General features: G+C 31.8%; 1 protein-coding gene across 3 annotated transcripts in view; it reads left to right on the top strand.

Annotated features, from left to right (window-relative positions):
• LOC111391046 (cytochrome P450 71A3-like) overlaps positions 1-13,207 on the top strand; it is a 28,152-nt gene extending 14,945 nt beyond the window's left edge. For 2 of the 3 annotated variants that reach the window (XM_023016187.1, XM_023016186.1), the window contains one exon: positions 12,856-13,207. In XM_023016187.1, the coding sequence (XP_022871955.1) occupies positions 12,856-13,034 (179 nt within the window). In that variant the 3' untranslated portion in view covers positions 13,035-13,207. Of the gene's footprint in view, positions 1-11,348; positions 12,317-12,425 lie in introns of those variants that run through there. The other variant, XM_023016185.1, reaches the window with a different exon arrangement.

Below are 13,207 nucleotides of genomic sequence, written 5' to 3'. Positions count from 1 at the left end.
ATAAAGCGGTTTATATTCTTCTAGTTTTCCTATGTGGGATTGATATTTTCCAATTTTGAAGAAGTCGTTCTTTGTTGTTTGTTGCCTTGGTCATTACTCCTTTTTTGAACATTATTAATCCTTCCTATATTTGTCCTTTGAATTTTCATCACTAAATTTGTGACTACTTTACTTGGCCTTGTTCTCTTCCTTATCGAAGAGTTGAACTCTATCCACCAAAAGTGACATGCTTACCACTTTCCTGTAAGTTCATAATTCGAATGCTATCACTAGTTACTCTATGCGAGACTTGAGTCCTTCCTTAAATCGCCTTACTCTTCTTCCTTTCGTTGCCACCAGGTTTGGAGCAAACTTTGCAAGACGGGCAAATTAAACTTGATATTCAACAACTATTCGATTTTCCTTCTCCAGCTTAATAAACTCTCTCTCTTTTTCTACTTTGATACTGTTAAAAAAATACTTCTTGTTGAAGTCATCTTTAAACATCTTCAAGATAAAAGGGTTTAATATCCTTCTTATATATGTTGATGTTGAACCAATAACCTCCAATCATAAGCATCTCCCTGGAGAATATGGGAGCATAAGTGACATTTTCTTGTTCGTGTAGCTCATTATAGAGAATGACTTCTGAATTTCAGTTAACTATTTTCAGCTTCCAGACGATAGTAATGCCAATAAATGATGTCAGGGAGAACTTGAACTTTGAAAGGAATTGATCATTTCTCCTTGGTATGCTGTTTTGCTCAAATACAATTGGGGTTTGCATAAGAGCCTCCATTATCATTGAGTTCTCTGATGTTGCATTTAAATTAATCTAGTTCTAGTTTCAGATGTTCTTTGTGAGCTTGAGAAAGAGTAGCGGGGGCCATCGGAGGTCACAAATATTTTTTTACTTATAAGAAAAAAATTAATTAGATTATATTTGCAACTACAACATTTATGCATCAAGTTCCAATGACTCAGTACAATAAAATTATTCTTAACAAAATTGATTTTATAACTTTGGGTTCTAATGCCAATATTGTAACCCCCAAGCCTAGAAATCTTAAACTTAAAAGTATTATCATTAATTGCCATTTAAACGTATATAAAAAAAATGTCATTTCTTGCCAAGCAATCACCTCGAATCATCGAAGAGGATAATGTGGAATAAGCTATTGTCCAATAAGTAAATCTCATGCATGTGATAAATACTTATGACGTGCATTGCCTTTATATAAAAAAAAAAAAAAAAACTCTTCAAATAATTACTTAGTGTTTTTATCATTACTTTAAACTCCTTAAAATTAAGATTGTAAACTTAATTTAGTTCATCGTCTAGTCAATCAAAATGTTGAGGACCATTATCGTTTGGAGCCCACTAAATCTGTTAGTAGATCCATGAAGTGATTAATATTAATCATTCAACATTAGTCGAGTGCACAGATCTCCACTCTCCACTCACTCTTTGCATGACATAGAAAAACACCTTTTAAAAGTTCAAGATACAAATCTTTTCAAAACATAATTTTCTTTATTATCATTTAAAAATTTTCATTTCCTGAAACTTTACTTTATGCATGCTTATGAATGTATTGACATGCATGAAGATCACATGAAATATGTTAATAACCCAAAAAGCAATAATAAAGTATGTTGCCAAATAATAGCACTTTATGTAACACAATTTTACAATAAAATTGTGACATACAAGCAGGGACAGAGCCAGGGTAGGTCACAACTTTTCGTATTAAACTGATACATAAAAAAATTCCATTATTTTTTTCGTGCCTATAAAAAATGAAATTTACTTAGAGTATGCCTCAAGCTCCGCCCCTGCATACAAGTGAATACAAATGGAGCTAGGTTTACATACTTGGAATCAAACCCGACTCGGACATTGACCCTGCTAAGTCATCGAGTTATGGGTTGCTAATTGGATTGATGGGTCAATGTTCTTTCATCGAAATCTTAAACATTGATTTATTATACTTTTGCGAATGATGAATATTTTTTTTTAAATAATAAAGAAGTCTTGAATAGTTTATTGTATTTCACAAAAATAATGAACATCATCTTTCAATTTTTTTTTACATACAATTGATATTATAAAAATATTTTTAATTTATTCTAATGGAAGCTAATGTTTAAATGATAATAGTTGGAATTCTTGATAATAAGTGTCATATATTATAGATTAAGTATTAACACACTGACAATTATAGCCTAGTGGTCGGTAATGAGTATTGATTTCCATAAGTTTCAATTCCTTATACTATCAAATTTTGGTCATTTACAGGAAACCGGCGAGTTAATTAGAATGAATAAAGTGGTTCTCTATTAAACCCGTCGGCTCATTCGGTTCCGGCTCACCAGGTTTCCGTTCGGACCGGCGCCAGTCCTAATTTAATAACCGTGTTTGGAATTCTTTGCAAATTTATCTTTCAGAAAAGCAAATTAATATGTCCTTATCCACCCCCCACAAAGTCAATACGCCAAAAGCCCTATTTCATCACAATTGATATATATTTTTTTTAAATTAAAAATTCTGCATGAGCACCACTTAATTGCTCTCACCAACCATTCAGAGAACCCATATAATATGACAGACAGCCTATGTAGATTTTTAAATTTTTTAATAATAGACAAGTAGCAATCCGATTGACGTGGGCACGTTTGGCTAATCCTAAGAATTTACTGGTAAGTAAGCATTTAAAATAATTAAACGTGCTTAGTATTCCATATATGCAGAATATACTCTCTTTCTACTAGTGTAGATATAAAAATTTACACTAAGACAAACAAACTAATATGCAGAACAAGAAAAAGAAAAAGCAAAAAAAGAAAAAGAAAAAGAAATGACTATTTTATTATTTATATTTATTTATTTTACATTTGTGAGCAGAAAAGTTGTGAAAATTTCCCTCAAAATGGTTAAGCAAATCATTTTATTTTATTTAGTGTTACCAACAATTAAAAGACATAAACTTATAACAAGGTGTAATGAATAAGTTATATTTCAACTATTGACAAGGAAATTCATAATAAATAATGGATAATACACTCAAGATGCAATGTCCATAAATTAATTTAAGAAAAGCAAAGCAAAAAGTGAATGACACGAATTACCATGTGAAGACATGACAACTCGAACACATATGTATATATATATACATTCATGCATGTGTATATGAATCATACATTTAGTTCACAACAATTATATTAACAATACATGAACACATTATCTTATGAAATATAAAATCTAATGCGAAGTGCGTACCTATAAAAATGAAAATTTTAGTACCTTATGAAGCCCCCATTTGCCCCCATTCCGATTCTCATTCTTTTCACTCTTTTATTTTCAATCACACAATATTTCATAAAATAATATTACACGCAAATTAAAGAAAATTCATTTTTTTTCAACCACATATTTTTCAAAAAAAATACTATTCCAACCATTAAATTTTGAAAAGAATGGAACCAAACGGGGGCAAAGATGGCCAAAATGCTTGACAATCACAAAGGGAGAGGCAAAGTCGGAATGCAATTAGTCTTGGATAAGTTCCCTCTATAAGGAAGTGTTGACGAAGTATACTTCGATCAAAAATACCGCAAGTGCACGATTTCTTAACAAATAATAAAATGGATTTTTGAGTCTAAGTATCGTTCATAAAGAAATTGTACAAGTTTAAATTTCGAATTAATTTAGCATTAACATAAACTATTGAATTTAGCGAATTTTCCTATAGATTAAATAATCTAATTATGAATGCAAGATCTAAGTTAACTAAATAAATGCAAGATTATAAATAAAAGCAAGTTTTATGAAAATATGAGGATGGAATACGTACTAGGATTCCGAATCCTCTTATATCAATCCCCTTTAACCTTGAACCATATAAATTTGATAACACAATTCAATTATGAAAGTCAATATTTATAAATTATTTAACAATCTCTCTCGACTAAAATTAAACTTATTTTTACATGTAATCCGATTATATTTCTATGATAGATGCGAAAATATAAAAATACATTAACCGATTTGTGACCACTAAAAAATCATGTAAAGTATAGTGATATATTTCTATTTTCTATCGGAACTCTACAATAATTGACATTATGTCTAACTTATTTTTCATCTTTCGAGGGTAAAACAAGCCAAAATATTCATACAATTAAAGTGTGTTTGATTGACATGGAAAATATCACCTAGAAAAGAAAATATTTTCCATCTTTTGTGGAAAATAAAAACCACCTCTACCCAAAGAAAATATTTTCCTTAAAAACAAGGAAAATTAGGCATATTTTCAAAAGTTGAAAAATATTTTTCATGAAAAAAAATTGCAATCAAACACTCAAAGTAGGAACTTGGGTGGAAAACTGATATTTTCTATGGAAAATAAATGTAATCAAACACACCCTTAGTGATTAAGTAATTGTAGAGAAAAATAAATTCATGTCAATCATTCAAGTATTGAAAACGTACTTTGAATGTCAAAAATGAATAAAATCAAGAATTAAAGATTGATGTGTGTGCTGTATTTTTCCTATCAAATTCCGGCCTGCTTATTTTTATTTTATTTTATTTTTTATTTTATCTTTTTTTCCTCAGCCGCCAACTCCTCTCTTTTTGTCCATCATTTTCCAATCGCTTCACGAGTCCATAACTAAAAAAAAAAAAAAAAAAAAAAAAATTAACCCATATTAAGTAAAAATTTATAATTTGATGACATAAAAATTTAGTAATATGATTCGAACAAATGCACAAAACGCACTTATTAGGAAGTATGATGGATCAAAAGGAAGTTTTCAAATTTCAATCATAGACCATCCTTTGTTGGAATACGTAGATAAATCAGGGCAGTCACTGGGCACCATAGGCTAATTAATAACTAAATTGATGTTTAATTGTTAGTTCAATTAAGTTAAACAAAATTTACTCGATGGGAAATAAATATTTTCAATAACATAAAATAAAAAAACTTTATTCTCTACTTTGTAGTTTAGGCACTTTATATGCATATTATATTTATTTTAATAGGCACATTAATTGTTCGGGGAGTCCCATGCGTATTCCACAACAAAAATATGATTAGTGCTTGTGAGTCATTGGAATGCGGTCACGTGTCAAGTGTCTATGGAACGTCAAGCTCATTCCTTCACCCATAAATATCCAAACTCGGTGACATTTGAATGTAATCTATAATTTGGTATTCTTACTTTAAAGATATAAAATATGATTCCATTCTTCTTTAGCGTTCTCTGTTTTCCTTCCATCCAATATATTTTCTTTTGGAGAGATGTTCGTTAATAAGAGACCGACGACCAATAACCAGTTTTTCAAATTGATTAATGCAAAAATTTAAGATCAAGAAACTATCATAAATCAAAGAAAAGTGAATTGGGGAGGATCACACCCATACATAAGGGCAAGGCTGATTCCAAGAAATTCTTGTCCGAAGTACCAAGATTATAAAGCAGATTTGAATGAAGTTGCCATTACGCTAGCCGGGTACGTCAGTCTTACATTCCTTCACAAAATTTAAAGTACTACATATGGCATCGTACCAGGGATCATGATAAAGACGATTGTCCAAATGTGAAAATTACAATTGACAAAATAGTGGAGCAAAGGCATAATTACATTGGGAGAAGTCAACATGGCTGTGTGGCATCCCATTGCTCCTCACATTATCAGCATGAAATACGCAAGCCTACGGGACAGGGGAAGGGCAACTCCCCTAACGCCAAGATAGCCTCCTCCAAAGAATCAGGCGAGTGCACCGTCAGATCAGCTCCCAATAAGAGAAATCAACGCCATTTTGGGAGGTGAGAAGGTCAATCGTTGTCGGGTCTCATGTTGGAGGTTCATCAGATGACTCCTAAAGGAAATATGCTAAAGAGGTGAATCAACATGCAATGGACAGAGATTGGGTTAGGAGTACTCCAAAACTAGAGTCGCCTTTATTAAGTTTAAAAATGACGATGAAGAGGAGGTTCATTGACTGCATTGTGATGCGTCGGTAATCTAGGAAACTATTGCTTGCAATGAAATAAAAAGAATGTTGGTTGCTAATGGAAGTTTGGGAAATGAATTATTTAGCAACGTTTTAACCGATGGCGCATCTTTAATCGAATGTAGATTGATCGCTCGTTGACTGCGATGTCGGACCTTTTGTATGGCTTCAATGTGAAAAGATTAACCTCACCGTCGAAAATCGAAAATGAACCATATGGATTTTATGATTATTGATAGAAGGTCGGTTGAAAATATACAGTTCACTTATTTTAAGTTCATCATTTAATAGTCAAGTTCATTCATGTCTTTTGTAATTATTCATGCACACATCAATGCACTAGTTTATTCATGCATTTGAAAAATACATGATTTGTATTGAGGATTAAAATGCATTTAATAACAAGTACATGTATTAGATTAGATTCATGTTTTATGAAACCTATAGAAGGCTAGTGATTCTACTCATTTTCAACAAGTTATTTTGGTGTTAAGAAATAAATTGAGTGTTTATTAGAAATATTATTTTCTCCTCTTCTAAAAGTTATTGTTCCATCTCTAAGTTTCCAACAAGGTTCGTATAAAACGGCATTCCTGGTCACCCACGGATGAGAAAGGACAATAACCTCAATCCACCACTTGCGCATGAAATTCCCACAGTTGAAGAAACCAAGGGATATGTCGCAAAATTTTCTATGTACTATCCCCAACCCTTGATAGTTAATATGGTCCTGATGGTAGGGCTTGCTGAGAAAAAAGCCATAGAGATTGGCTTAACTGAATCATTTGGAAAGATGTAGAAATTGATGACAATTTGTATCACAAGGTCCAATTCCAAAGCCACGACACTTGAATAGCCTAAAATCTTTCTCGTAAACTTTAATGGCCCACCTGCAAATGTTTTGGATTGTTGCTCGTCTGTCTCGAGATTTGAAACGAAAAAATGCAGTTCCTAAAGGATAATACGGATTTTATTTGCGTGGAAGCATTCCGATATGGTTGGAATCGATCCAACAATGGCTTATCATGCCTTGAAATTCAACACCAAAGTGAAGTCGATAATTCAAAAGCGAAGGTCAATGAACGTAGAGATATATGAGGCCCTCGAGAGGTTGCCACCCACCTAGGAATGCAATCCTTAGATTTTTCTTATTGATAAAACTTTGAATGCACATCCCCCTTTCCTTTTTTTTGACCCAAAATGTTGTTCTATTTTGAGTTGCTCTTGACATTTATTTTCCTTTATTATTGTACTGTATTCTAGGTTAATATAAATCGACTAGAAGCACAAATACTTGAAAATTTATTAGTATATGTATACGATACGTATTCAAGTTCGGATACTCTTTGATACATATAAGATACATTTTTTTAATTATGCTATACATTTAAAATTTTTGTTACGTGTTGGATAAGAATTTTTTTTTAATTATTTTCGATACATGTCATATATGTTAGGATACACAAAGGAAAGTTTTATTGGTTTTAAACTCTTTCAAAACTCATTATTATTGGTTATAGATTGACCAAAAAAAAAAAATAATAAAATAAAATCTTAATAGATAACTATATCATTGTCAATAATTTATTGAAAGTATATAGTATTCATTAGGAATACAAAACTTAAGCTTTAATTTAATTGACAGCTAGAATTTTTTCATTGAAAATTAACAATAGTATTAAATTTTTTAATACATATAAAATCGTGTTAATGGTTAACAAATATATATTTTTATTATTGAAAATAAATAATACTATTAAATCGTATTCTTATTACGTATTCAAAATGTCGACAATATCTATTATCTGTCTATAAATCGTGCTGTTGCTATACATTAGTGCGTGAATCTTTCATCCTTTCAGTATTTTATACTTGGAGGCTTTACTAGCTATCACAATAATTCAGGTATTCTTGAATTTTGTCATTTTACTTGGTTTGTTTTTCTTCACAAGTGGTTGATAATATTGGCGCTATCTTGTTTACGACTTTCATGACAAAGTGTTTCATTTTCCAAAATACTTTCTTGTTTGGCTCCTGTGTTGACGAGAATTAAAATTAGTTTTTTTAGTAAATTTTGATAAAAGTTGATGAAATATGAGGTTGAAAAACTATGTAACCCATAAAATACAGAGACGGATTTAGGAGGAGGGGCTGGGCTGTAGCCCCCTCCCCCCCCCCTCCTCTCAGGCCCAAGAACTTTTTTTTGAGGTATTTTTTTTTGGGTAAAAAATCAGTTTTTTATGTGTAAATTTTTTTTCACATAGTAGTCCAGTTTAAAATTTTGTAGCCCGATTTTGAATCCAATCCTGAATCCGTCCTTGATAAAATATATTGTTGACATTGACTTAAGTCAATATGTACCAAACAGGAGCTCGATAATAGATACCAAAATTTCCACTCCCCAAATGTCCCAAATTTTCAAAGGTTGTAGGGACACATTCTTGCCATTATTCTAACACGTTTCTTGTTAAGTAGCCGGAGACTGAGGGCGACAATGACAACGAATTTAAAAACAAAAATAATAAAAAGCCAAAAGTTTGAACGCACAATATTTACTGAGATTGCGAGATTCCACTCTTTTAGATATGGAGATTACAACAAAGTATTTCTCTGAAACTCACAAAAATATAACTTGATGTATGTATAATTTAGCATAAATTCACAAGCTCGCAATTTGTATTTATGGCCTAATTCTTTTCCTTTTAAGTTCGGGACATATTCATTAAAGCTTATTATTATTATTATTATTTTTTCAAACTAGCTTTCAATTTTGTATTTTCCCAATAAAAACAATTTTATATCTGGATTCATATCTTTTTCATACTTTTTAATCACACTTCTCTAAAAATTTACTTTTCACAAAATTTAGAGCGTATTTAAACCTCATTTTTAGCAGAAAATGCATTTTGAAATATAGATTGATGGAGAATGTGTTGTTAAAAAATAATGAAATGTTTTGAATTTATGCATCAACCCCCAACCTATTGCAAGGGGCCAGCGCGCCCCCCTGTATACATGCCCCAGTACAAGGGGCTTTTTCCACATACATTTATTCTAAGAGTTACATCAAACAGCGGATAGGCCTTTTCCTCGTGAGCTTTGCTATAGGTACTTTGAGTTTGACACTCCGGGTAATTACCTGCTACTTACATGGGGGTCCAAGGCCCACCGAGGCCCACACCAATAAATGTGTGGGGTCCGACCCCCTCACTCACATTGGGTAACCCGACGTCGGGTACAAATGGAAATCTCCTTTCCACATACATTTATTCATTCTAAAAGTTACATCAAACAGCTCTAGCAAATCATTCTTCACTCTAAACTTGAGTATGTACTTGTTGGTAGGCATTTGGTTAGTTGATCTTTTGACCGTTAGAGTACTGCACCTCTCACAACTGGTACAGTGGCCACAAGAAGGACTGTCGTAGAATATCTCCGTGCTGATCATCGAGCAGCTCAAATACAGCAGTAAAACTCTCAAAGCTACTGTTCCAAGTAGCTTTCCCCGACATCCGTCTCAACTCTGCATCTAAATGATACTCCATCCTGCAAAAATTCAAATGTTATAGTATTGAACAAGAGATAATAAAATAAAGCATAATCTCAGAAAAAATCAAGAGAACCGAACTCTAACTACCATACAATCACAAGTATTACATTTGAAAAATATATTTAAAAAAAACAACAAATCAAATTAAATGTATTGTCAAAAAAATTAAAAAATATAAATATTATTTAAATAAATTGAAAAAAAATCAAAGATTTTCATAAAAGAACAATAAAAGGAACAAAACAAATTGTTAATTTCGAACAATATTATGTATTCAATTATTAAATTATATAAAAAAGGAAATTATAAAAATTAAATAATTAAATAAAATAATTATTATTTGAAAAATATATTTACAAACAAAAAATTTCAAATTAAATACATTTTCGAAAAATGTAAAGACTATTTATATTATTTAAATAAATTTGAAAAAATAAATTAAAGATAATTTCATAAAAAAAAAAAGGAACAACACAAAATTGTTAATGTTAGAATATTTAAATTATTAAATTATATAAAAGACAAATATAAAAATTAAATAAATAATTACTTTACCTTTTTTTAAAATTTAGACTATTCATATTATTTAAATAAATTTAAACAAATAAATTAAAGATAATTTCATAAAAAAAAATAGAATCAACATTGTTAATTTTAGAATATTTCAATTATTAAATTATATAAAAGACAAATATAAAATTTAACTAAATAATTACTTTACCTTTTTTTAAAATTTGGACTATTCATATTATTTAAATAAATTTAAAAAAATAAATTAAAGATAATTTCATAAAAAAAATAGAATCAACATTGTTAATTTTAGAATATTTCAATTATTAAATTATATAAAAGACAAATATAAAAATTAAATAAATAATTACTTTACCTTTTTTTAAAATTTAGACTATTCATATTATTTAAATAAATTTAAACAAATAAATTAAAGATAATTTCATAAAAAAAATAATCAACATTGTTAATTTTACAATATTTCAATTATTATATTATATAGACAATCATAAAAAAATTAAATAAATAAATAATATAACAAATAAAAAATTTAATTAATTACAAAAATTATAAAAAAATTTAAAATTTAAATATTTAATCTGGGCCGGTTCACCGGCCCAGATGCTCTACTGTTAACAGTCGGCCCAGACTGTTTAACAATCGGTGTATTCGACTGTTAACAGTCGGTTGGTTCGCACTGCTCGCCCGGTGGTCGGGAAACGGTCGAAAACCGCCATTTTCGGCCACTGAGCTCCAATAAATGGCAAAAAATCACATTTTTTACACTCCAGCATGCCCACAATCTAACTACTCATACCCATAGATCTAATTTCAACCAAAATTACTAAGGATGCTATACTATGAAAAAAAGCATTCGAACTGGAGAAAAGATAAAAAAAACTAACCGGTTCTTTTATTTCCACTGTAGATGATGGTCGTTGATTGCGACGTTGGTGTAACTCCGGTGGTCGGTCGATCGGATTTTTGCACTGGTCGGTTGGTCAGTTCGGTCGGTGAGAGATAATTCAAACAGTCTGAAGGGTAAAATGAGTTTTTACTGTGAAATTTTTTTTTTTAACTTACTTTGTTTTTTTTTTTTTAATTACATTTAATGGGTCAAAGGCCAATGTGAATTTTTGTTACAGTGGAAGAGCCATTTTTGTGTATTTCCTTGAAATTCAGCAGAGGATGCAAAATGCAATTGGGAGTCTGAAACAGATCATATTTGGCGGGCTGATGAACCACATTTTTCAAGATGGTACGGCGCTCAGGGAGAAGGGACACATTATAAATAGCAGAACATAAGAAGATTATCATGCAAGCATTCTCCGTTTGAGAAAAGAAAATGAGTTCTTTCTTGCAACTCTTACTACCTTTTGCTTCCTTCTTCTTGTTCACCATTTTGGTCTTCAAATGGTACTTTAATCCTGCTTCAACAGCCGGGAAAAGGATACCATCTCCACCAAAGCTTCCCGTGATTGGACATCTTCATCAACTCGGCTTATTCCCCCATCGTGCGCTTCAAGCACTATCCAAACGCTATGGTCCAATCATGATGCTTCATCTCGGGAGTGTGCCAGCGGTTATTGTCTCGTCAGCTGAAGGAGCCCGGGAGATCATGAAAACTCACGACCTGGTTTTCTCAAACAGGCCAAAAGTAAGCATTCCTGATAAAATTGTTTATGGGTCTAAGGATATAGCTTTTGCGCCTTACGGTGAACACTGGAGGCAGGTGAGAAGTATATGTGTGCTTCATCTTTTGAGTTTCAAAAGAGTTCAATCTTTTCGCTATATAAGGGAAGAAGAAACGGATCTTATGATCCAGAAAATTAGGCAGTCATCTACTTCTCCCACATCCGTGACAAACTTGAGCAATTTATTGGTGTCAGTTACTAATGATACTATATGTAGAGTGGCTCTGGGGAGGAAATATAGTGATGGTGAAGCAGATGGAAGCAACAAATTTGAGTTAATGTTGAAGGAAATAATGGAGATAGCGGGTACTTTTAATGTAGGTGATTACATTCCGTGGCTTAAATGGATGAATATGGTGAATGGTTTGGATGCTAGAGTTGATAGACTGGCTAAAACATTTGATAAATTTTTGTCAAGTATAGTTGAAGAACATAGAAGCAGAAGAAAGCAAGAAAACAGCAGCAATGCAACGGATCTTGTGGATTTATTACTCGAAATTCAAAGCGAAAAAAAAACTAGTTTCACTCTTGATGATGAAACCATGAAAAGTGTAATTTTTGTAAGTATCTCTCGACAAGCCTGCCTTAACTCGTTGAACATTAAATATAAATAAATATTTCCCATCTCGGAAATATCAAAATTCACCTTCAATTTCTTTTTTATGACAGGATATGTTTGCTGCTGGGACTGATACAACATATACTTCTTTGGAGTGGACAGTGACGGAGGTTTTAAGGCACCCAAAAGTCATGAAAAAACTGCAAAACGAGGTGAGACAAGTAGCAGGAGGCAAGTCAGAGATAACTGAAGATGATTTAGAAAAAATGCCCTATTTGAAGGCAGTTATGAAAGAGAGCTTAAGACTACACCCTTCGATTCCATTACTCGTTCCACGAGAATCGACACAGGACACTAAAGTAATGGGTTACAACATTCCAACTGGTACACAAGTGATGGTCAATGCTTGGGCAATTGCAAGAGACCCAAAGGAGTGGGAAAATCCTGAAGAATTCAATCCAGAAAGGTTCTTTAATAATACAGAAGTGGACTTTAGAGGGTTCAATTTTGAGTACATTCCATTTGGTGCTGGTCGAAGAGGTTGCCCTGGTATTACTTTTGCCATGGCTGTCAATGAATTTGCGTTAGCAAAATTGATGCTTAACTTCAACTTCGCCTTGCCAATTGGAGCAAAAGATTGGGACCTGCTCGAAGCCGTTGGAAGCACTGTCCATAAAAAGCATCCTCTACTTGTCGTCGCCACCCCTTGTTCTTCCTAGTGCTTGTCATCACTCCGTCGACTCTCTTAATTATCTCACGTCCTCTCCAAAATAAACAAGTTAAATGTTTTCCACAAAATGTTAAACTTATTTTGTACTTGTGATTCTTTATCATCATGTTTTCTATCATCATAGTTGCAATAAAAATTATATGTATCTAAATTTCGTTCTTA

Source organism: Olea europaea, unplaced genomic scaffold (assembly GCF_002742605.1).
Source record: "Olea europaea var. sylvestris unplaced genomic scaffold, O_europaea_v1 scaffold744, whole genome shotgun sequence".
Taxonomy (NCBI): Eukaryota; Viridiplantae; Streptophyta; class Magnoliopsida; order Lamiales; family Oleaceae; genus Olea; species Olea europaea.
Note: the sequence above shows the minus strand (reverse complement) of the source record. Positions and strands in the feature narration are given on the sequence as shown.